The following is a 26,029-nucleotide window of genomic DNA, read 5'->3' on the forward strand; positions in this document are numbered from 1 at the left end:
GGTTACCCTTAACAGTCTGTATGTTGTTTTGGTGATAACTTTTTTAGGCAAAGAGCACCTCTGCATGTAGTTTTACTGTGTCTATTTCCTAGAAATCTTAAAAATATAATCACATGTTTTTGGCTTCTTATAACATGACCAGCCAGATAACATTCTTGTTACTTTTTCTGATGGTTTCTCATTCTTCGTGTCTTGCATCAGATGAAATGTCTTTCATCTTCTTTCAATGTATTTTGGCTTCATTTTGCTACATACCAAAGTTTCTAGAATTTAATTGCATAATTTGTCTTGTAAATTTGGGTTCTTAAGCAGTAGTTTAATTAGCTTTATGTCCTTGTCAGCAGATATATGCAGAGTCTGTCGGTCTGAAGGAACTCCTGAGAAACCCCTCTATCATCCATGTGTGTGTACTGGCAGTATTAAATTTATTCATCAGGAATGGTAAGTTCTGTGTTTGTGGGGTTCTTAATTTTTTTTTAATAAAACACAGTAACATGTTTGTAAAAACAATACTTCCTAAGTCTTCAGGTTAACTAGTAAGAAAATCCAATTACCAGAGGAAATGTGTTATCAGTTTTGATGTTTTTTACATGATGGCTCATTGCAGTTCACAGATAAGTTAGTAATTGTCTGTGAAAAGAAAGTACTGATAATTCTTTGTGTTTAGGTTTACAGTTCTACTCATATGTCAGCTTTATGAAAACTAAGCAGAAAAATCAGTACGTTGGGACTTTTTGTGCCCAATCATAGTTGTGAATAGAAAGAACATTTAACCTCATAGCAAGAAATAAAAATATGCTAGTACTTTTGGGTCAATTTGAGTTGTGTCTTTGATCAGGGAAATGCTAAAGTGAAAACTGTAATTCTATAGTACACTTTCATTTTGGTGGTATTTTAATAGCCATTCTTTCACAAACACAACAGTACTAACCTTAGGGGGTCTGTGTGAATGTGTCATATCTTGAAATATTTTCAAGGATTGGTGTTAGTAGTGGGTGTCCATATCAGGACAGATGCTTACAGTTCCTAGCCTTTTCAATAACATGCTCAAAGAATGTACTCTATCAAAAATGAAAGCGAAGTCATTGAAGAGTTGCTATTACTCATAGTCAGCTTACTTTTTTCACTTTCTGAAACTTACTTGGTGATTTAAATGGACTTAATAAACATACTAATTTTAGTCCTGCTTGATAGTACTAATATCCTGATTTATGTTTGAAAACAGAGAATTGGTGTGTTTTCCTTAGTGAAAGGATAATATGGAGAGATGTGATAGTGTGCATTAATATGATCACTTTTTATTGCAGCTTAGTTCAGTGGCTTAAACACAGCAGAAAAGAATACTGTGAACTATGTAAGCACAGATTTGCTTTCACACCAAGTAAGTACGTTTGACTGCTTCTGTTGTTTCGGATATTTTTTTCCTCTTGGTATGTATGAAATGATTACTTTTTCATTCAGCGTGATAGATCCAAACTTGTGTTTTAACTTCTATATTCTTGTTTAAATTACAGTTCTTATGTATATTATTTCAGACTGTGTCTGTTGTTTAAATAATGGCTAATCTTTCATAATCTTATGTGAGCTAGAAAGAAGGTATTATTCTGTACCTTTTCTGACTATCTCAGTCTCCTCCTTTTGTTGCCGACATTACAGCATATAGCACATTTTCAGCTTCTTTGATAAATTTGCGTGTTCAGAAGTCTGAACCACAGCAAAGTTTGAATTTTAAAACCAGTTTTCAGTTCTCTTTGAACTATCCACCTGCAGCACTACTGCATGACTTCTTTCAGTTTAAATTCAAATGGTTTTGACAGATGATGGAAATGATAATTGTTGCACTTGCACTTCAGTTAAGACAGAGTTACTACCCAGTAGAAATAAGTGTGGTTCAATGGCTTCGTGGCAGGCTTGGCTCATTATTTAGTATTGCCAACTTACTGACTGGTGAACAGATAAAGTGGTTCTTATACTACATTTTTTTTATTAAATTTATTTGTGCTTATTTATTCTGTACAACTACTGAACTTGGTTCTTCATGGTGCAGATACATAATTTTTTTTTAAGCTGACCGGTATCTGCACTATAGAAGCTGTCTTGAATTGGGAAAGATTATGAGGTTTGACTATTTGAGGTGTGTGTTACAATAAAAATCAAAACTCTTTTTCAGGGTAGCTGGTCCCAGTTAGAAGGATAGAGCACTCGTACATTCTCCTGCTTCCCTCTCACCTCTTCTGGTTTTCTTTTACTAGTTTTATACATTGGCAGAGAAAACTGAGTCTAAGGAGCTAGGTGGTTTAGTTCCCGTATTTTCTCTTCTAAATATCCCATAATCCGCCTTCCTTTTATGTGTCAAACCTCGGAGTTGTCCAGTTCTGCTAACAATTAATTAAACACGTTAGATCATTTTTACATGATCAGCAGTGAAATGTACGATATTAACTCTTACCACTGGAAGGAGAACAGCATATTTTATGTTGATCACAGCAATGCTTTCAGGTTATTCTTTCAAATTTTTTGCACAGGTCTCTGTAGTATTTAAAGAGAGATGTCATCTGCTTGCTGGTTTTATTTGTTGAACATTTTAATAAAGGCATTATATTGCTTATCTTTGGAAGCTTTGCAAATTTAGAGTGATCCCCAGTTCTGGAGCTCCCTACAAGCTAATTAGTCACTTCCAAAATTGTGTTCTGCTACTAGGTCCTCTACAGAATTTAGCGTGCAAGACCAGAAAACTGCATTTCAGTGCTTTACTGAAACAAGATTTTCTAGTTTTGTATGAAAAAAAACCAAGACTACAACAGTGTATAGTGTTTTCCTTAGGAAGGAAAAAGGGATGAGAAGTTTTAAGTGAAATGCACTTTGTGTATTGATACTGGAAATCTTATTCACAGCCCTCATCAACAGAGGTGTTCCTGCAGAAGTTTAATCCTTGCCTGACATAGTTGTTACCAGCCCAGCTTGTAATTTAGCTGCAGATTATGGACATGTGAGAAAATATAATTGAATTACTGTGGATTAACAAGTTGCCATTTCTGACGGAAGCCTGAAATTGGCAGTAAAAGCAGCTCTTTCTGCCTGATGTGATAGAGTACTTCCTCCATGTTCAGCCTCTAGCAAAGTCTACTTATCCTCCTGTCACATGCTGGCTGCTTCTCGGACTGCGCACCCTTGGTTGATGATGTTTTCTTCTTGGCTTTTGCCATTGCACGATGTGCTCTTCTTCCTGCCAGGCTGCACACAGTGGTAGCATATGTCGGGTCCCTAGCACAGATTCCTCCAGCCCTGTATACCCAAATGTGTCTCGTTTTATTGTCTCCCTCGCACCCAGCATTCACCCAGTTATGGTTTCCTTAGTTTCTCTTATCCCTCTTTATTTGGAAGATAATGTGGATGTTGACTCTGGAAGGTGGATCTGCTTATGGGAGCTGGAAAAGAGTCACAGGTGCTGGAGAGAGAATGATAACGCAAAGATGGGATTCATGTATGTGCCAGTCGTGCAGAATTGAAGTTGGATCTGACCTATAACCATGCCAGGTTTAAAGCACTTTCAGATAAGTTAGTTCACCGTGGGATGTGGTGGAAGAAACACATGTACGTGATCAGTATCTGTGGTTCAACAGGTAGGCACTTAGTTGAGAATAATAGGACAGAAATACCAGGAACTCCTCTTTTAGTTTAGCTTGGCTTACTTCTTAAAGCTGTTTTTGTCATTCTGTCAAAAATGCTTCTTTGCTTGTATGACTTTTTGTGTATGGAGTATTCATAAAATATTCCTAGTGCATATGTTCTTTAAGTACTTTACTATCTTTAAATTCTGTAACATCTTGTGGCTTCTTTAGCGCCTGAACTACTAGGTTAGTTACTGTTTGGAAGGAAGAAAGGGAAGAGTAGAAAGTCCAACTTGCATCTTGGCAGGAGTACAAAGGAACTGGTTTTTATTTTGAATAATAGCATCATTCTCTAAAGATGTTTAGTCATGTAGACTCCATTTTCAGTGCACACTTTGAAGGTAAATTTTATGTTTTAAAATTCATTCATTCTCTGCAGTTCTTCAAGGTATGAATTAATGCTATTATTAAAAAAAAGTTGCATTGTGCTTTTTTAATTATGTCAAGGTGCCTGTTCATTTTTAACTTGTACATTCTTTTTGAGTTTTTAAAGAGCCACTACTCTATATTCTTCTCCTCCCCACACATGCACTCTCTTTTGTCATGTGCTAAGATGCACTTTTCTTGCTGTCACATTAACGTTCATAAGCACTGACCCATGAAAGAATGTGAGATGCTATTTCCCATGAGAAGATAGTTTACAAACCTTTGTTTTCTGTAGGAGGTAACATTAACAGAAATATTTTCCGAAATGCGAATGTCACTGTAGACCAGCCTGATCTCTACCTGGAGACTGGGAGGGGTTGATCCCTCTGCTTTCTAAGCAGCTGCATAAGTGGTTGATATGATGTCACAAGTTTAGTTAATACAAAGAGTGTAAAATGGAAAGAAGCCACATGGGTAGGATGTTCTTCAGTTTATAAATTAGTATAATCTGAAATAAGCTTTTGATTTAAGCATGCAAAGTTACTAATTCAAGGCTTGCATGCACTTGGACTTCATAGTATGGTTGTAATCCTGGTTTATTATTGTTCTTCCTTGTTTGTGGTGTTTGCCATTTGGATGATTGGGCTCCTAAGCTATCCTGAGATTCTCCACATTAAAATTTTAAAGCTTGTTTGTTTGTTTGTTTGTTTTAATTTCAGTTAATCCATAAGGCTTAATACTTTTTTGATCATCTTAGTGCCTTCCAGATGTGACTAGCATATCTATTTTAATGTGAAAGAATTCATGTTTCATGGATTTTTAAGGCAAAGAAAAATTGCTATCACTGACATAATTGTAAAATATTAAATTATATACTCTTTTTAAGTGACTTGTGCAAAAAAATCACTTAGTAATTTCATGTTGTTTGTAATAACAATTTATTAAGTTCCAAGCTTTTGAATCTTTAATTTTGTGCAAAATGATCTGTAAGAAGCTATGTAATTATACTAAAAGGAGTGACCCATTTTCTTGGTCTTGTCATTTGAAATAATTAAGATTTTATTGAAGGATATGATGGGCTAGTTTTTTCACCTGTTCATTTTGACAAGCTTTAATGCAGTAGTCCATAGCTTTAGCATTTCTAGAATGTCTAATTTGGAAAAGCAAACTTCTGAAACAAAATACAATGTGCTGGCACAGAATTCCACATGTCTGCTGCCAGCTCCAAGGTGTGGAGTAGGCATGCAGTTGAGATACGTGAGTGTCATTTCATATGTTTTGTTAGACCTGTGGCTTGCGTGAGAAGAGGTGGCATCTTCTCCTTTTACCTTAGTCTGGAGCGAAGTCTGTGTGTGTCTTGAGAGTGTAGAGCCAGTGCTTTGACCCATGAGCTATAAAACACAGGTTTTTTTACTTAATGAATTACATATTCTGTTTCATGAATAGTGCACGAGGATGATTGAGCTGACATAAATGGCTTGCAAGTGTAATAGTAAATAGCAAATCTATGTGTAAGAAAACTGTAGGTGTGGAGATGCTGTGAAGTAAGCTGAATGAGTTTCACCTAATTGAGGAAAGATGTTTTACTTTCTTCCACATCTCGGCATATACCTGTTTAGGTTATGGGCAAGTATATAGCCTGACTTGGATGGGGAAAGAGGGAGAAAGGAAATAAAATACAGTTCCATTGTGACAGCTGTGGAGAAAAATAAGATTGTTAAAAAAATAGAGCCTTTATAATAAATAGTGGTAGGGTTTTTTGATCTAGTATATGTCAGAAGGGGGCTGCTTTTCTAGTATCTTTCTGCTGCGCTGCTTCCCTCAGTGAAAAGTAAGATGATGCACTGTAGGAAGGGACTCGTGGGAGGCATGTCATCTGTAGGTATAACATAAGCTGACAAAATGCATTTAGGATCTTTATTTCCTTTTAGGGGGAGGATTTGCATTTTCAAAATGCTACTGACTGATAGCATGGAAACTATGGATAACTTCCCATTATATTTTATAATAGTTCATAATGATCATATATGTGAATTCTCTGCAAATGTTTGCATGCTTCAGAAAGCATCCCCTTTTTACCTTGTGACAGAACTATCCATAAATGGGGGAGATAAACATATTGAAACCTGCACAACCTGCTCTCATTCATTGAGAGTAAGCCCTTAGGAGACGGGGAGAGTCTTGGACCATTGCTTTAGGACCAGTTACACATTGCTGATGATTCATTGTGTTTGTACAGGGATTCTGCTGCTGGTGTAGGACAGGAAAGAGGAGCAAGAGAATTTCAGGATGAAGAAGAGTCTGGTGTTACCTCTTTATTGGTCTTTTTTTTCTGATGTGCAGCTGGCATTTATAACTACAGAGAGTGCCAGTGCTCCTGATGTTGCTACTTCTTTCTTTCTTCCTTTTTTTAATACAAGCAACAAAAGTGAAATCTGAAAGTATCCAGGTTTGCTAATATTTATACTTATCATTACATATTGCCTTATAACTTACAGGTATTCAAAAAGTCCCTGTTATTGCTCTGATACTGCTCTGATGAGAGCTCTTTCCTCTACTGCCCATGTCATGACTAAGTAATTCTCGTATCTCCTTACAAGGAAAATCGTGTGGACACTGTAGTTTTCATTTGGATTAAGTTTTGGTGTTTTGAAAAGATTGGGAAAGAGAGGTTAAATTGAAAGTGTTAGTTAGTTTTATTTCTTTGTAAGTTTGGTGGGAATTAGAGCATTCAGGCTCAGCAGATTGTCCCTGTTGTGTTTGTCCAAGTGCAGTTGTGTGGTGTTTGTACTAAATAGCCTCTGAGGAAATGGGAATGATGAGAAAGCTTCCTGTAATAAACTTCAAGGTATCACTTTGATAAGCTAGAACACTGGGAGCTTTTTTTCCCACTTTCCTGTTCTGGATTTTTTTTTTCAGCTGAAATGTAGTGACAAACTGTTTCCTGGAAAACTACTAATCATTATTTTCTACTTTCTTCCTTTTTTTTTCCCTAGGAGAAGGAATATTTCTAGATACAGCCTTGTGTTTTTCCTGCCTTATTTATGTCAGTGTAATAGCACATTTTTGTCCTGAGCTGACTGCTTTGGAGAATCAAAATTAATATTTGTTTTCCTGAAAAAGTTAGGCTTGCGTAACAGGAGGGAGGTGGGGTTGTGGTGGAACTAAAACTCACATTCAGAAAACAACCAGCCAAGCAAAAAAACCCACCTTACCCAAATCTAGTATTCACAAGTAAAATACCTGTTACACTGCACAGGTTTGACCACAAGTATCCAAAAAGCTTTTTCTAGTAGTTTTCCTGTGGCCTGGACAGCTCAAAGAAGTGGGACTAAAGCTATGAAAGCTCACTAGTGCTTAGCCAAAGTCTGTTTGAATTTCATCCTGTAATAAAAAAAGTTACCGTTTTAATTGGTGTCTAGTGGAGAGATTTTTATTTGGAGGAACTGTGGTAAATAATGCAGGAAATAAGGATGAGGAGGACAAGTGTACAGGAGGGAATGAAGAGAATGTATGTTCAGGGACAGGGGTTTCAGGCCTCATAGTGGTACTGGGGAGCAGATAAAAGGGGGTGGAATGTGGAGAGAAAATAGTAGTAGATGGCAGATAGAAGTGGAGGGATTAGCTGTGAAAATCACTGGCAGCAAGCTTCAGTGCTGCAGTGTGCTTGCACCCAGAGGTTCCTGTCATGCTAGGAATTTTTGCATTTCAGCCACCCACATGTTGTAGGACATAGAAAGGCTTTATGTTGTCAATGTATAAAGCTTCTTGTGGTAGGAGGAACTACAGGCTAGTCAGTCTCACCTCTGTGCCTGGCAAGATCATTGAGCAAATCCTTCTGGGAACTGCACATGGAAAATAAGGACGTGATTGGTGACAGCCAACATGGCTTTGCTAAGGGCAAATTGTGTCTGCCAAATTTGGTGGCCTTCTACAATGGGGTTACAGTGTTGGTGGATAAGGGAAGAGCAATTTATGTCATCTACCTGGACTTGTACACAGCATTTGACGCTGCCCTGCACAACATCCTTGTCTCTAAATTGGAGACACGTGGATTTGATGGATGGACCATTCGGTGGATAAGGAATTGGCTGGATGGTCACATCTCTTCTTTAAGAGAAAGGGGGCAGGGAGAAGAGAAGGCTTCAGAAAGGCCTTGTAGCCGCCTTCTAGTATCTGAAGGGGACCTGCGAGAAAGCTGGGGAGGGACTTTTGACAACGGCAAGTAGTGATAGGACATGGGGTAATGGTTTTAAACTGAAGGACAGTAGATTTACATTAGATATAAGGAAGAAATTCTTCACTATGGGGATGGTGAGACACTGGCACAGGTTGCCCAGGGAAGCTGTGGATGCCCCCTCCCTGGAAGTGTTCAAGGCCAGGCTGGACAGGGCTTTGAGCAACCAGATCTAGTGGAAGGTGTCCCCCCAAAACCATTCTGTGATTCTAAGATAATAAGAAATTTGTAAATTGGTAGACCTTGTCAAAATATATTTGTGTCCTGCTTTCAATTTACTGTTCTGTGTTCTCACAGCTACACTTCTCTAGTGTTACATTTTTAGTCTTTTTTTTTTTTAAAACACATTCCAGTTCCTTGCCAGATACCTGACAACTAAGAACCATTGAAATGTAAAGCCTGTTGTTACTATTTGTCTTATGGTTACTATTTTGTTGTTGCTTTGTGTCAAATGTAATCCATGTGTTGTTGAAATGCACCAAACTCTCCATATCTCTACCTACTTACGCATATTGATACTGCTTTTCTATGTTCTTGAGTTCACTGTACAATACAGAAACTTGGGGATATATCCCTGGAGAAAAGAGGGGTTTTCTGCTGTAGAGGCTTCCTCCCTGAGATTAGTAAAATGATGAATAGGAATGTAGGTAAAGGTAGCAGGGATATTCATTAGAGAAAAGGGCCAATGGGTGTCAGCAGGTAGATCACATGAAGCAGTATTTCTCAAACTTTTAAAGAAAAGGATTGTCCGTAAGAGGGAAGGAAAACTTCTCTCTAGCAGTATTTACAAAAGTTAAGCTTCCTTATGTAGTTAAAAGTATGTGATGTTTCAAAAAATAGTCTGTTATTTATCATTTAATTAAATGTGTTAAAGTCTTCAAGCTCAGCTGTTTCGGTATAAATGTTAAACATCCAGGCAGCAATATCCTGAGATATGAGACCACCATAATCCATGAGGAAATGGTTAGTGACCTGCTGCACCACCTGGACGTACATAAGTGTCTGGGGTCAGATGGGTTACACCCGAGAGTGCTGAAGTATGTACTCACCAAGCCACTCTTCATAATTTATCAGCTGTCTTGGCTAACCAGGAAGGTCCCAGTGGTCTGGAGATAAGCAAATGTGATGCCCATCCACAAGAAGGGCCAGAAGAAGGATCCAGTAAACTACAGACCTGTCAGTCTGACCTTGGTGCTGGGGAAGGTCATAGAACAAATCATCTTGAGTTGCATTACACACTGTTTACGGGACAACCAGATGAACAGGCCCAGTCAACATGGGTTCAGGAAGGGCAGGTCCTGCTTAACAAGCCTAATCTCCTTCTATGGCAAGGTGACCCACTTGGTGGATGAGGGAAAGACTGTGGATGTTGTTTATCTGGATTTCAGTAAAGCCTTCAGTACTGTTCTCCACAGCATTCTCAGGAACAAATTGGTTCCCAAGGTTTGGACAAGCATACACTCTGCTGGATCAAACTAGCAGGATGGCTGGGCCCAGAGAGTGAATGGAGTTAAATCCAGTTGACCACCAGTCACAAGTGGTGTTCCGCAGTGCTAGGGCCACTCCTGTTCAATGTTTTTATCAATGACCTGGATGCAGGGATTGCATGCACCCTCAATAAGTTTGCAGATGACACTAAGTTGGGAGGGAGTGTTGATCTGGCTGAGGGTAGGAAGGCTCTGCAGAGGAACCTGGACAGGCTGGATCAATGGGCTGAGGCCAACTGTATGAGCTTCAACAAGGCCATGTGCCAAGTCCTGCACTTGGGTCACAAAAACCCCAAGGAAGAGTGGCTGGAGCTGACTGGCAGAAAGGGACCTGGGGTTGTTGATTGACAGCCGACTGAACATGAGCCAGCAATGTGCCCAGGTGGCCAAGAAGGCCAATGGCATCCTGACCTGCATCAGGAATAGTAAAGGCAGCAGGACTAGGGAAGTGATTGTCCCACTGTACTCAGCACTGGTGAGGCTGCACTTTGAGTACTGTGTTCGGTTTTGTGTGCTGCAGTATAAGAAAGCCATTGAGGTGCTGGAGAGACCCCAAAGAAGGGCAACAAAGCTGGTGAAGGGTCTTGAGAATAAGTCTTATGAGGAGTGGCTGAGGGATTTGGGGTTGTTAAGTCTGAAGAAAAGGAGGCTGAGGGGAGACCTTATTGTTCCCTACAACTGCCTGAAAGGAGGTTGTAGAGAGGTGGGAGTGGGTCTCTTCTTACAAGTTACAACCAATAGGACAAGAGGAAATGGTGTCAAGTTATGCCAGGGAAGGTTTAGATTAGACATTAGGGAAAACTTCTACACTGAAAGGGTTAGTGAAGACTGAAATGGGCTGTCCAGGGAAGTGGTGGAATCATCATCCTTGGATGTATTTAAAAGCCGTTTAGATATGGTGCTCAGGGACATGGTTTAGAAGTGGGCATGGTAGAGTTAGATAATGGTTGGACTTGATCTTAAAGATTTGATGGTCTTTTCCAAGCATAATGATTCTATGATTTTTTTATGCAACTCCTAACTGTAGTTTGTGTTCTTTATTCAAGTCTGTTATTGATTCTGTGCATTACCACTGCTTACCATCCATATAAGTGTGTAGAAGCTAACTAAATGTAATGAAATTGTTAGAGGTAGATGTTTTTTAATTGTTTAATGCATAATGAACACTTTTTGTAAGCAGTGTCTGTAATCTGAAAAATATAGTTTTATATTTCAGTAGCATTCAGGGAAGGATAGGTTACATGTAGACATGTCACAGTGGCAATGTGGAAAAAGTAGAGACTTAAAGCTTAATGAACTATTAAGTAACTTTTTAACCTACTCACCGTGGTAATGAAAATAAATGCAAAAGAAGAAGCCCTGTCACTGTTTTTCTTGGCTTTTGAGTAGGGATGAGTTTATGTAATCTGTAGGTGTTGAAGTTTAAAAGTCAAAAGTTACTATTATGAAAATGTCTGTACAGGCTGAGAGATTTGCATTATGTTCTGTAATAGGAGATCTTAGAAGGATTTTGTAGAAGAAATCTTGTATGGTATGAAATAGGTATCTGTTGAAGATTCTGTGTAAATTTCAGCCTCGATAGTTACTTAATCAGTTCCCTTCAGTTTTCCTATCTGTATGGTGCTTTTATTTTGCTGATTACTTTTTGTGTGCTGTTAGATAACAAATGGAATCGAAATTATCTAGCAGAAATACTTTGACAATATGCAAAATTGCTAATAGTTCTTGTTCCTTGTGCTCTGTTCTTGAACTAGGTTTATAAGGAGCAGACAGGAATACCTTTGAGGTAGTGCTGAGTGGGTTGCCTACTGAATTTAGAATCTTTTTCTTGCAGACTCAAGCTTGCTTTGAGATAATCAGAGTTTACAGTTGATAAATAAAGCTATTAAGAAAACTTCTCTTAAGTCAAAAACTAGCATGCAGTTTATTAATTTTCCTATTCCAGTCAGTACGCAATGTAATAAATGTGTTGTGAACCTTTTTTGTTACTTGTTTGGGGCCATCTCTTGGGAATCTATAAAATATGCTTATTCTTCTAGCAAGTTTTTGCCCAATACAAACATTTTGTAGTTGGCAGGACATGTACATAAATGCTTCTTTAAAGGAAGAATTGTTTCATAAGTGCCTTTTCTACACAGTTTATTCCCCAGATATGCCTTCACGGCTTCCAATCCAAGACATCTTTGCTGGACTGGTTACGAGTATTGGCACAGCAATACGATACTGGTTTCATTATACACTTGTGGCCTTTGCATGGTTGGGAGTAGTACCTCTTACTGCATGTAAGTATTACATTTTTGTACTGTAATACTCTTATACGCAGAAAAATATGCCATTTACGGCAACAGGGTTTTGTGAGATCATTGTTGGTTTATTAAAAAATAAAAGATAACATCTTTCAATTTAGAATTTACTCGTTTTCACTGCAGAGTTCTAGCTATTTGACTTCTAAGCCATTAGTGCAATGCAGCAAGGTGTTAAGAGAAAATGCTTAAAAGGGATTTTAAATTTATTCCAGTAAAATGCCTCTTTTCAATTACAATCTTTAAAATCCACGTGAAAGTTTTTCATTTCATTGCATTTATTAATATTAGGCTAGAAGAATTGTCCTGGTTTTTCTAAGCATCTATAAATGAAAATGAAATTTTTTTATTACAAAAAGTGAAATTTCTTTACAGTCATAAATTGATTTAGTAAAACTCCTCTTTAAAAATCTTAAATAAAGGCCTATAAGTAGTAAAGAAATTTAACAAAAAGCAGAGTGCACATTTAAATTACTGTAGTATCCAGTTTGAAATTCACTTTTCAGATACAAGTGGATAGATAACTATTTTATATTTCAGCAAGCTATAAAAGGATAGAGAAGATGGAAAAAAGGAGAAAGGGATATATTGTTCAGTCAAGGAAATGATTGGAAGTGCATCTTTACAAACAGTAATATACTCTGTGAACAAAAGAGCGGGGAGGCACTAAGTGCATTTCCCTAGACAATTTCTCAATATGTTCTGTGCTTTTATTTGTAGCTGGCGCTGGCTTAGTTTGAGAATAGCACAGTACTGGCACCAGCTATAAGAGAGTGATCTGTTTCTGTAGCCTGTCCTTCCTGTGCAAAATAGAGTTTTTTCTGGGCATGGAGTAAACAAGATTTAGAAAAAACCTTGCTCTGCATTACAACTGAAAAATATTACGAATTCTTTCCTTAGATTTTTAGACAAATCTTGGTTTTCTGCTGTTGTCTTTCAAAATGCAAATGTACATTTTTCTTAATAAAACTTCTGAAGGACAGCAAAATCATATTCAGTAGATTAATCAAGGCAGTTGTGTTTCACAACTGTCTGAAAACCTGGTGCTGGCTCTTTAGTAATATTAAAATGTTACTTTTTACTAAAGTAATTTGTGGTTTTTAATACTCGTTTACTAAGCCAATATAACTGACTTATTTTGATTTACAAGTGACTTTTTTTTTTACTTTGTCTTAATTTCTGTCTCTAACATTGCACATGTACCCCTGTTCATGGATTCCTTTAGGAATTAACGTACTGTGAAGGGTAACATATTTGCACAGGAAGATATCCACCATGATCCACCATTCAGTCTAACAGACCTTGAAAAACCCTTTTGTTTTGAAATTTGTCAATATCTGTCTCATGGATGTGATTTTTACACAGGACTTGTCATCTTTCATTTAATGCCTTTAATATAATCTTTAATTTTCTGTAATATTTAAATACTTACTAAAGTAATCTTTTGCATTCCCTGTTTCTGTCATATAGCTCACATACTTGTGTGTGGCTGGCTTCACGAGGAAGTAGTCTCATTATTTTGTCTGGAAGAAAAAGATGCAACATAAAAAAACTTGTCAGACATGCCAAAGGAGATGTATTGTTGAACAAATCTTTCTTCCATATTAATGTGCTAGTCATGCACTTGTCCCACTGTGGGATAAATTCTACATTCTTATTTAATTTCACTGCTTTATTGCATACCCATCTTATATGATTGAGAGAGGAATTTATCATCCTGTGCATACCCTCAGCCTAGTCCCAGCAAGCTCTGAATGCTGTTAGCTATTCTGTTAGCACAAAGCATATTTACATTAGTGGATGAAAAAAAGGCAGTCATACAGTTTGCTGTGATCTGCTCAGAGACTTGGAATCAGTTGGGCCAATTTAATCATAAGTGGTTTTATTCTCTTATAATCGTATTTAGCTGCATGGTTCCTAGAGTGAAATACCCAAGGTACCTAGACAGTGCACAAGCTAAGAAAGAGGTGCACACGCTGACTAAAGTGAATGCCTACGCTAAGGCAGTAGGAGAGGCTAAAGTTGGAGTTTGGTTGTCTGAAGTGCCTCTTTTATCTCAAATTTTAGAAATTACTGTTCACACACTGAAATGGCACATAAATGTTTTTTTCTGGAGTGATTTAGTTGCCATTTCCAAAAAAACCCAACCCAAACTATAGCTGAAGAGAATGGTTGTATGCATGTTTTCATGTAATTGTGTAGCAGTTAAAATTGTAGAGCTGTGTAATAGAAATACTTAAATTGGCATGTATAAACAGAAATGTGTATGTGAACACCAGCAGAATGGCTGAAAGGTGTATTTGCTGTTTGCCAAAGAGCACTGTATATGTGATTTCATTTAAATCAAGAAGGAAATAAAACAGCCTAAAAATAAGGTGCCAAGAAGACTGGAGTTTTAATGTGCAGATAACAAAACAGGAGAACAGTGAATTTTGCCTCAGGCTCAGGAGGAATGAAAAAAAGTGAGGCAAAGATCCCAAACGGCATCTACTCATGAAGAATACAAAAGGCAAGTCTAAAGTCAGTTTATAAATGCCAATCAAGAAGAATCCAAGAGAGTATGATGAGGATTTACTCACTGATATCCACTGTCCTCAGTGTTGTCTACAAGTGATCCTGTCCAGACCACTTGGGTGTACATGTCTTAGTGCTTGTATGAGAAATGAGTAAGGGAAATCTGTGAGGAAAAAGAGCTTGCTTAGAGATCAGTTTGCTTTGTGCAACAAAATCCCCTTCCTATTCCCTAAAATTTCACAAGAAGTTTTGTTGCACTGGTTTCCTACCAGTGTAGTGTAATCAGGAGTTATAAGGCCTGTGTTCTTTGACCTTTTCAGCCTGGCTGAGTTCACTGCAGTATCTTGCCCCTTTGAAGCTCCCCCACCACGTACCTAGGTGGTAGGCAGAGGCGAACTACTGAAACTTACTGGCACTGATATATTACAGCACAGGAGCTAAGCTGCTTTGCTCAAAGCTCGTGAGAATGTACTGAGGAAATATTGTTGCAAATATCTTTAACCTGTTTCCATATACTTCCTTAGGCATTCATTGGTGTGACCAGTGCTGGACACAGATTTAGCTGAATCTTGTGTTTAACCCAGTATGGCAGTTCTTACAGTTTGATTGTTTGCTTCAACAAGAATTTTGAGCTATAATAAATACAACTTTGTTCTGCATGGTTGTATAGGGTCTTGAGTTCTGTTAGTTCACTGAAACTGAGGTTTTTTTCCTTGTCATAAATTTAGTTGGGACACCAGATGAAAATAGACTGCCTGTGGTCCTTTCCTAGTGAGGCTATAACCAAAATTGAATTTATACCATGCTTTTGTTTCTTAATGCAGGTCGTATCTACAAGTGCTTGTTTACTGGCTCTGTGAGCTCACTACTGACGCTGCCATTAGATATTCTGTCAACGTAAGTACTTAAACAGTTTGATACAAGTAAATTTTCTAGTCATGTTATTGTGCAAATGATTGCCTTGGAACTAAGAGTCCCTTTCTTCCAGTTATGCTTGTTATCTTCCATCATCTTACACAAGCAGCTGCCTGTTGCCCTTTGTGTGACAAGATGAATGGCCAACAGTATTAAAGTAGAAATCACTTCAATTCACTTTGAAGTTCAGTTATTTAGGATCTTTGGAGACGAACACTGACTTTACAACACGGGCCCTGGTTAATGAAGATTTGCATTTGATGACAGGAAAACTTATGCTGCAAAATTACACTTACTAATTCAAAAAAATAATTTCCTAAATTTTAAATGAAATGCCACATAGTGGAATATTAATATTTATTGCTAATAATATTACATTTTTTGCCTTGTTAAATTTTTATATTTTGTATTTAATTTTAGCCATCCTGAGTCTCTTGTGTGTTAAGGATTATTGTTTTTTTCATCAGATTGACTTTGAGCTTACACTTAGATTTTAATGCTTAGATCACCATACACTATAAAATATTGTCTGTCTTTGTCATTTTAAAATAAATTTTGCTTAAAGAATGCATAAATATCAACACAGCAGTTTCAGGCTGGTTCTTACTCTCTTCATTATCTTGAAAGTGAGGAACTGAAACTCAGTTTGAGTAGAATCAGTTGCACGTCAAGCGACTTCTGAATGAATGTCCTGTGTGGTTCAGCTAAGCCATCTCAGTTGGGCTATTTGATTTGAGACATCAGGTTATATTATTTTTAATTAGTTTTTATTAATGGAGAGAGATGCTCACGGGAGATTAATAACTATTTTTCCTGTTATCTCCCAGTAAGTGTAGATTCTAATTTTTCTGAGAAGAATCTGAAACAACTGAACATAGAGTACCTCTTCTTGTGTCTTTTACAGTCTAGGGAGAAAATAAAGGACTCAAGTATGTATCAGATTTTAATGGCATGTGAAGCTGTGCTTTGACATGTATTTCTTTAACAGAGTCAATTTCAATAGCATCTTCTGTCATTTTTCATTTTGGGCTTCTTGTCCCTGTGGTATTCGCTGTGCTGTGCAGTCACAAGTGTTTGTGCAGCTGCATGGAGAGCCAGACTGATGCTTCTTTGCAGGTGGCAGAGTACCACGGTGGTGTATTTCTTACTTTAAAGAATGTATTGTAGTTGGTTAGTTTTCTGAACATACTCACTGATCAGTGACAGAGGAGGTACCTGAAATTAGTGATGAGGGTTGCTAAGCCAATTTGAGTACCTCTTGCCTTGCACGAAGCCCTAGTTTCAGTTGGCTAGCTGACCTCTGTTTTACTGCTGCTTTACGGTTGTGTTTGATTTGATAGATTTAGAATTTTGAAGTATTGAGGGAACACATGGGGTAAAAGGCTGCCCAAAAAGTAGAGCACTCAAAGGCGAACTCTGTGGTTCCATTTATTTGGTTAGGGTAGCTTAGCAGATAGAATGTTTCAGTGGTCTAGGTATTATGTGCCTAGCCATTTAAACGGACCTTTTACTGTAGCAAATAATTTAGCAAATGTTTAGCAACTCTTGTGGTTCCTTTGCTATTCCTTAAGATTTTTTTTCTGGAACTACTCTTGAATTTTTTCTTGATATTGAGTCAGAGCCTGTTTTACAAGATATTTATGTTTAAACAGTAGTAATTTCACAAACTAAGCCAGAGGGAAAATAAAACTTTATCCAAAACAGTGTTTATTGTGGCATTTAATCATTAAAAACTTGTATGCACCTGTGTATTAGAAGAAGCCTCATTCAAACAGGTTTTTTTTTAAATTAAATAAAAATTATGTATAGATACTTTCTTCATCTAGACACATAAGTTCAGCTTTTTGCACAAGTGCCAGTTTATTGCTGATTTGGACTAGGAGGATCTCTTTGTGGTAGTTAACAATGATTATATTTAGTCTTATTAACAAAACACGTTTGTCATTAATGTTTTTTTTTCTTCCTTCTTAAACAGGGAGAACTTACTGGCTGACTGTTTGCAGGGCTGTTTTGTGGTAACGTGCACTCTGTGTGCATTTATCAGCCTAGTTTGGTTACGTGAACAGATCGTCCACGGAGGAGCACCACAGTGGTTGGAACAAAATCAGCAACAGCCACTCAATGGTGTTGGTCAACAAAATGAGGTAAAACTTAACTGCTCAGTAGTTCATGATAAATTTAGAAAATGGGGTTTTGTGAATAAATACATTATCAGAACCCAACAGTGATGTTACTTTACTGCAGGATTTCTTTATTTACTCAGTGGCAGAAGTTGGACCTGTGTTCCTATATAAACTCAGTGACACCATTGTTATGTTTTTGAAGTTCTTTAAAATGGGACGTTAATGGATTTGTTATAGTATAATTTTGTAAAGTAACTTTAACATTGTTTAGGTTCTTATGTCTGTATCTTTACACTTTTTAAAGATAAATTTGTATATATAAAGTTGAATTGTCATCCATAGTTAAGGAAGATGCAACTTGCTTTTATTTTGTCTTTTTTATAAGTGTTTCAGTAGTTCATGAGGTAGCAATTCACTGTTTTCAAAGCAGTTAAAGCTGTGGTTGAAACCTCTGAAGTTGAAGTTTCTTTGTCCTCCCCTTATACTTGTGTGCCTTTTTAGTGCTTGCAGGAGCCTCTTGGGCAGGAAAAGAGATTATATAAGCAGTATGTGCATAGAGGAAAATAATTAAAATTTTGTTTTCTTTTATAATAAATATCAGGTTTTAAAAGAATGAGAGAGACCCTCAGCTTGGTGACTGACTTGGGTTGTTGTTGAATTATTGTCTTTCTAATATAATGACAGTTTTCGTAAGATCAAGAGAGTTCTACTGAGCATTGGTGAGACCACATTTGGAGTGCTGTATCCAGTTCTATGCTCCCCTAGAACTCTCTCTAGTCTCTCACAAGAGAGACATGGACATACTGGAGCGAGTGCAGTGAAGGGCCAAAAAAAGTTTATTAAAGGGCTGGAATATCTGATATATGATGAAAGACTGAGAGAGCCAGAACTGTTCAGCCTGGATATGAGAAGGCTCAGGGTAGACTTCATCAGTGTGTATAAATGCCTGATGGGAGGATGTAAAGAAGACAGAGACAGTGTCTTTTGGTAGTATTGAGTAACAGGACAACAGGCAGTAGGCTCAAATTGAAATACAGGAAATTCTATTTAGGAAAAAAAACCAACCAAACACAAAACCAACAAAAACAAACCAAACAAACAAAAAACCCACCAGCCAGAAAATCCTCCCAGATACAGGGTTTTTTAAATTTTTTTCTTACTGTAAGTGTGATCAACTGCTGGAACAGGTGGCTCAGAGAGGTTGTGAAGTCTCCATGTCTGGAGTTACTCAACAGCCAACTGGAAACAGAACTGAGCAACCTAGTGTATCTGACCCTGCTTTGAGTAGGTGGGTTGACTAGACAATCTCTAAAGGCCCTTTCCAACCTTAGCTACTCTGTGAAGAAGTCTGAATGTTTCTCTTCTTCTTTTAGAAGATTTAATGGTCCCGAATTTAATGCCTATCTAAAAAAATACATTACAAACATTCTTTAAAATACTGTTTGCTTTTTGTACATACACGATAAAAGTATGGAGAGAGTATGATCAATTTAACTGAATACTAAATCCTGTTTCTGCAGGCTCAGGCTGTTGTAAATGGAGGTGTTGAAAATGCTGTTCTTGATCAACCTGCTAACCCAGCTGCTGAGAATGTAGTGGTAGGTGAGAACCCTGACATTCAAGAAGAACAAGTAGATGAAGAGGAGGAAGATAATGAAGATGAAGAAGATGCTGTAGTAGAAGATGCAGCAGATGCAAACAATGGAGCACAAGGTAACAGGTGACTCAAAACAGTAATCTCCTAGTTATTTTTAAATATAAATGAAACCATTGACAGTGGAACTGCCATAATTCAAGTGTAAATTCCCACTTCAGCATATTTTCTTGTTTTTGCAAATTTCATCTATTTCTTCTGAGTGCTGAAGCATTTGCTGACTGAAAAGCTATCAGCAGTTATGAGTTGAATGTTATGCACTTAAGTCTTTTTGTTCATTTAAAACATAGCATGGAGTGGTTATGTTGTGTTTTGGGTGAATCTGACAGTTGGCTCTTACTTCCTCAGATGACATGAACTGGAATGCTTTGGAATGGGATCGAGCAGCAGAAGAGCTTACTTGGGAGCGAGTGAGTAGGAATCATTTTCTTGTATTGAATAATTCAGACTTGGACTTGAAATGACTTGTAGTGTTGCTGTGTTAAAGTTCATTTGGGATAGATTTGGGTACCGTTACCTAGTGTGAAAACTGTCAGTAAGAGGCTTTAGTGACCAAAAAAAAGGCATTTTATTAAAAGTAAAATGTTGCTATGCTACTTGTTAACTATCAAAAAGACTTTTCTTTGATTTGAAATGTAGTAACAGCTTAAAATGTGTTTTAGCACAGTCTTCAACTTGATCAGGTTTAGAAATGAAGTGCAGCTTGCATTGATGGTGCTAGGCCAGGTTATGCTTACAGGTGGTGTTGAATATATATAGTTGAATGCTTAATTGTATTCACGAAAGGGTTAAACTAAAGAAAAGAGAGAACCAGAAGTTTTGGTTACTTTACTTTATTTGCATATTAGCAAAAGGCAAGGTTCTTAAAAAATTCTTAAAAAATAATGGACCATTTTAATGTGACATTGACTCTTGTTTTGTTTGTGGATCGCAAATTCCACAAGTAAAGCATGTGACACATGTACACTGTAATCATAGAGTAGTTTAAAGGGTCAAGATCTAGGGGTTCTTTTAGCTAGTTTAAAAGTAGCCAACATCTAAGTTCAAAGACCACCACAGGCAACGTCATCTACTTGAAGGCAGATGCAGCAGCTTCATGTGATTTACCAGTGTCACTAGTGCCTATGGCACATGGTTGTAAAACCAGTCACTGTATACCTGGGCTGTGATATAGTTGTTGCTTTCATTGCAGTGTAGTAGAAATACCATTTTTATCACAAGGGACTGGTCTTGATTTTTATTTTATATATATATATAGAGGCAACTGCTTGGTTTTTGAAAGGTATTTAGTAAAAGAGGGCCATACATAAATTCAGCGTCTGAATGATTCTACTGTGTATCTCAAGAGGAAAGTGTTCTATTTCTGAACCCAGTTTAGCTACTGGGAAATGTTGATGCAATCCTAGTTGAAAATGCTTTGATGCCTCTCCGTGAATGTAGAAATCAGTTTCAGCAAACCAATAACCATTTCTAATCCTGTGTGCTGGCATATGCAATAGACATCTCGATGGCATTTAGTATCAGAAGTGGGGTAGGCTTTTTTGCTATTTCATCTTGTGAAAATAGCATGCAAGCTTTTTGAGTTTTCAGAAATATTCGCATCTTGGTTTACTTTGTAAAGTATATGCAACTTTAATATCTTGGAACTCAGTGTAAAACCCTGGTACAAAATAACCTTGAACCTGAGAACCTTCAGTACTCACAGAATAGGAGCAGCTGGATTCAAATAGTAAAAAAATTGTTGAAGTGAGGGGAAAGGAGAGGTATGTTTTTTTAAATAGATGCTCTATTTTCAGCTGTTCTGTGGACACTTCCTGTAACAGCAGTGCAATGATAGAGGGTTTGTTTCCTGTCTTCCCTAGCTTTAAGTCAATTCTGTTCTAAATACCATACAAGTGTAGCAACATCATACTCTTTCTTGTTGCTTTTATGCATTGAAGGTAAAATATTAACCTTTGATTTTTCTCAGTGAAACAGGTACTTTGGAATTAGGAAGCAAAACCATTTTTTTCTCTTAGTTTTTAATACTGAGTTGCTTAAACATGTTTTTAAATAACAGTTCAATCACTAAAATCTTTCGTAAATACAAAATCTTTGTCGGAGTCTTTAAAGCCTTGGGAAGAAACAGCCTATAAATTAATTGATTATATGTTTGGTTTGCCATACATAGATATGTGTATTATGATATTCCACGTGTATATCACTGCCTTTTATCAACTGAGTTTACTCTGAGAAAGAATTTAGTTTCTACCTTTATCTTTAAGAATTTATGTCCAGGTCCTGTTTGTTGAGCAGTAAAAAAAACTTTTGACCTTATTGGACATTAAAAGTTGGCATGAATGACACTTCTGTGAGACTTATTTTAGATGCATGTTACTTATGTTCTTCTGATGAGTAAATAACTTTATCTTCACAGATGCTTGGACTTGATGGATCTCTAGTTTTTCTAGTAAGTGCAATCCTGCTACAGCAGGCTTTTTTAAAAGTAAACTCTATATTTTTAAAATGTCATGATTCTAGTTGATGTCCCTATTTTCATATAGTATGTTCTTTAAAGAGAGTTTCATATGATGTCTTGTTCAGGCAAATTGTCTTTTTTAGGAGTTTCAGAGTAGAGTGGTGTGTGTGGCATAAAAATGGGATTTCTTAAAAGATATAGGTAACTCTGGATCACGTACTCCACTGTAAATAAAAATTAGACCCTTTTAAAAATGCGTATACTGAAATTACTTATGTTCTAGCCTTAAGTTTTGCTCTTTAGTATGATTAAAATAGTGTCTGTATTCAGACATCTCTGATTTGCCCTAATACCACCAGAACACCACTAGTGAATTTTTAGTGTAGACTAGATTTTAAAATCTAAGATCTTCAGTTATGTTTCTTGACTCCATTTGGTGTTTTTTGTTCCTCCCTATAATTTTTCCCCTTGAATATTATTTTAATTAATATCAGTATTAATAGGCAGTCTGTCTCATGGACGCATCTTCTAAGTTGCTTCCAAAAAACTTTATGGTTTAGGTAATTTAGCAGTGCACTCCTAAAAAGGCTATTGGCTTTTTAACACTTGTCTGTGGGTGAACCTGTGTTGAGTATCTTCCTGACAAACTCATATATATGTATATATATGTACACATATATAAAATGCATATCTTGCAGTGGCCTTTGTTATCATTTATTTGTGCAGCCCATCCTACCTGACTGCAGGGCCAGGGGAAGAGAGAGAGTGCAAAGAGTCAGTGACAATAAAACTTTAACCCACCGCTGCTACATTCATGGGGTATTATCTGGCAGATCACTTACTTTAAAAAGAGAAGTCATTCATATTTTAATGGGAGAAAAGATTTGTGCTCTCTTCCAGCAATATAAATTTTCCTTTATTTAATGTATGAAAAAAAATACAAGTCTTAAGTATGAATGTGTTTATTAGATGCTGTAGTGGATAATGTTTCATGTCTGAAATAAAATGTCTCATATTTTAATATAATGTCTCATGTTTAAAATAAGGTAGTTTATTATGTCATTAGGGATTGACCTGTTGAAATAAGAAGTTTAGATATGCAAGTAAAGTCACTTATTTAAATGGCTGATATTTATGTACTGTTCCCTTGTCATCTTTCTCCCTCCTTCCCCCATACTCCTTGCAGGAACATGTATTTTGGGTGGTTTCTTTAAATACATTGTTCATACTTGTGTTTGGTAAGTATCATTTGCTCTTAGGTTTTTGAAAGGTCCTTCTTTGTGAAGTGATAATGCAGATTAATTTTAAGGCTGTTCTCTCAGAATAAATGAAGTTGTGACATCTAAAAATGGAACCACAAATGAACTAGGAATATGAATAATAAATCTTTATTGCTTCTAGTTTTGTAATTTTAATTCCTTTAAGTGAATAGGTTTAAAATAGGAAATCTGCCAAAAGCTTAATCATGTCAACCAAAGCAAAGAAAATAGCATATGTTTCAAATACTGTTAAATTAAAGGAGAAACCTCCTGGAATTTAATTTATGAGCAAGACCATACTTTAAGGAATGGCTAGGATATTTTTTTTTTCTATATGGTTTTGCCTAGATATACTTAAATCACTTTTTCTGTAAAGAATCCATTTTTGGAGCTTAGAATTGGGACAGAGGGGGACACACAAGAATGTAGCTGACTGTAGAGTTGTCAAATACACTTTCATTTTGTGTCCAAAATTACTATGGAAATACCTTTCCTTAGTTCATACAACTCAGACTGACTTAAATTTTAGAAAATAGTAAATTCTAATCAGTGGTGTATTTTACTTTATTTTCCTTTCTCCTTCCTGTAGCTGCTGAAGCTGAATTGCAACTTTAAATGTTTGCAAGTCTCTTTCCATTTCTAGTATAAGATAGGAATATTTCTGTGTTCTGTGTATAGGTAATGCTAGGAAAATTTCCTGGACATAAACTTGTCACATCTTAAAGATTTAAATTTAAAAAAAAATATCCTCAAACTGTATTTGTATGTTTCTCAATCAGTTGAACTCTAAAAGAAGAGGGTAAAATGCCTACCTTATTGCAAATAGCAGTAAGCTTCCCCTTGAGAGTTTCTGGAATTCATGTTTTACATTTACTGCTTATAATGTATGGGGTGAATTTGCGTTCCCACTCTGGCTTTACTGCAGGAAGGCGGGTAACAAAGTTAGAACTTGTTGGTAACAAAGTTAGAACTTGTTAGAAATAAATTTGGGTAACAAATTTAGATTATTTTTTAAAGGCCCTCCTGAAAGGCATTACACTGTGATTCAGATTCTTTGAGTTTTTGTACTTTACATCTGTTGAGTGATATGGGAGAACAACAGCACTTTCCTGTGCCTCAGTGTTACCTGTTCTGCTGCTAACAGAAGCTTTTGTATCATGGTGCTCAAGCTTATTAGTGTTGTTAATTTGACAACTGTGTGCAAATGCAGCAGCAGCATTTTAGTGACAAGATAGAGCATGTTATACACTTGAAGAGAAACTGGACACAAAATTCACTTGCTCTGAATTATCAGTTTAGAAAGGGATCGGTTATCTTGCTTGCAGTTTTTCTGAGTGGTCTTTCTTAGCAAAAGAGTCTGAGCTTTAAAAACTCAAGTTGCACTAAATACGTTTTTGCTGGCAAAGTAAAGCTCGCAATACTGAAGCAGTGATTTGAGCATCTAGTTACTGAAACAAATCAGCAGATTAAAAGAAAATAAGAATGAGCATGTGCATTTAATTCACAAAAACCTATAACTGTTCTAACAAGTTGGAAAATACTTGAATTATTTCTTTTTGATGATTAGTCTACTTTAATCTGTAGTTATCAGAAGTTGATTAGGTTTTTTACCTGCTACAAAATTAAGGCTTTTTAATAAGTAGATAATAACAATGACATGTTTTCTAAATCCTCAATTTAAACTCAGTAATAAATGAGTAATAAGAATAACTAAGAAGATTGTCATATGGATGTATTTTCAGTAGCTCTACGTGTGCTTTAACAGGTGGAACACTAACAACTAGAGAAGGAGAATGACTTTCCCAAGCAGATCCGGGAATTTAATTTGTGGCTCTCAAGCCTATTTTTAGTATCTGTCCCACTAAGTAATACTTCCTAATTTACAACTGCCAAATCTCCTGTCCTTGTGAGCTCAGATGTCACAGGAGCTACTTTCTAGAAGAGGAAACAGAAGGAAATAATTTGGAACCTTAATTACTGGTCCAGAAACTTTCCTATGATGTTTCCGTGGGCAAGTTAATTAAGTTCAGCTTAATTCATATTTTCTATAGCTCCTTTTAGTGCTCACAGAGGTGTTTGTACACCTTCATGCTTTTAATTAAAAGGGTTCTATTAGAAAATCTCATTTAAAGGAAGTTGTTTAAAAAAACATGGTACATTGTGCATTATAATCTCATAAAACACTGTCAAAAAGATGCAGCTTTTTAAGTCATGAGTCTGATGTCTGTACAGTTATGTGTGTGGTTTTTTTGCGTGGTTTTTTTTTCCCATCTCACTTTTTCTTTCTCTTGTTCTTACTGGACAGGAAGAGCTCAGTCCCTCCCTTTATCTGTTACGTTTGTTATTCCTAGTAACTGCTGATTTCTCTGAAAGGGACATAAATTAAAACTTTCTGATCATTCATTATGGTAATACAAGTCCTGCTAAATCTTTTCCTAGTTTTTTTACATATGTCGTTTATATGGAAATTAGAAGGAGAGAGAAATTCACGAGGCTTTCATTTGAGGATATATTTATTAGTCCCCAGAGTGGATAATCATTGTACAGTGAAGTCAATGTAGGTGAAAACAGAAGCTTGCAGTTAACTGCAGCCACTTCCTATTGACTCCGTCTACTCCTGTAGGAAAGTGATGTTGAATTCTGTAATCCTTTGTAGCTTGGTTAGAAGACCACAGGGTGAGCTAAAACAACTACTTGATCCTTCTGCAAATACACAGGTGTCCAAAAAATGGGGAAAGTGTTCTGGTTTTTAATTCATTACTCCTGAGAAAGCAGAATTGGCAAGACTGAGTTCTCAGGAATGGTGACAGTTCTTAATACATTAACTCAAAGTAAAGGACTTTTCAGTTGCTCCTCATCCCCTCACTGGAGCATCATCTTTCTCCCCTTCATCTTCTCTTCCCTTTGCAAACTTCTGCAGGGCTTCCATTTTTCGCAATATTCTCAAGAATTAAAGCACTAAAACTGAAACCTTTCTAAAGCAAGTCCCATCTGGCCAAGGTGTAAAATGGTTTCTTGAGTCTTTTAGTGCATGGGAAAGAG

At 36.7% G+C, this 26,029-nt stretch overlaps 1 protein-coding gene across 1 annotated transcript in view; it reads left to right on the top strand.

Moving 5' to 3' along the window:
- Nucleotides 1-339: 339 nt before the first annotated feature.
- Nucleotides 340-26,029, top strand: part of MARCH6 (membrane-associated ring finger (C3HC4) 6, E3 ubiquitin protein ligase) — a 50,229-nt gene continuing 24,539 nt past the window's right edge. Inside the window, exons 1-9 of the mRNA XM_010189663.1 lie at nucleotides 340-441; nucleotides 1,308-1,381; nucleotides 11,900-12,043; nucleotides 15,403-15,475; nucleotides 17,469-17,637; nucleotides 19,137-19,329; nucleotides 19,619-19,680; nucleotides 21,687-21,719; nucleotides 22,915-22,966. Coding sequence (XP_010187965.1) covers nucleotides 11,914-12,043; nucleotides 15,403-15,475; nucleotides 17,469-17,637; nucleotides 19,137-19,329; nucleotides 19,619-19,680; nucleotides 21,687-21,719; nucleotides 22,915-22,966 — 712 coding nt within the window. The 5' untranslated portion in view covers nucleotides 340-441; nucleotides 1,308-1,381; nucleotides 11,900-11,913. The remainder of the gene's footprint in view (nucleotides 442-1,307; nucleotides 1,382-11,899; nucleotides 12,044-15,402; nucleotides 15,476-17,468; nucleotides 17,638-19,136; nucleotides 19,330-19,618; nucleotides 19,681-21,686; nucleotides 21,720-22,914; nucleotides 22,967-26,029) is intronic.

This window comes from Mesitornis unicolor, unplaced genomic scaffold, assembly GCF_000695765.1.
Source record: "Mesitornis unicolor isolate BGI_N332 unplaced genomic scaffold, ASM69576v1 scaffold26248, whole genome shotgun sequence".
Lineage (NCBI taxonomy): Eukaryota > Metazoa > Chordata > Aves > Mesitornithiformes > Mesitornithidae > Mesitornis > Mesitornis unicolor.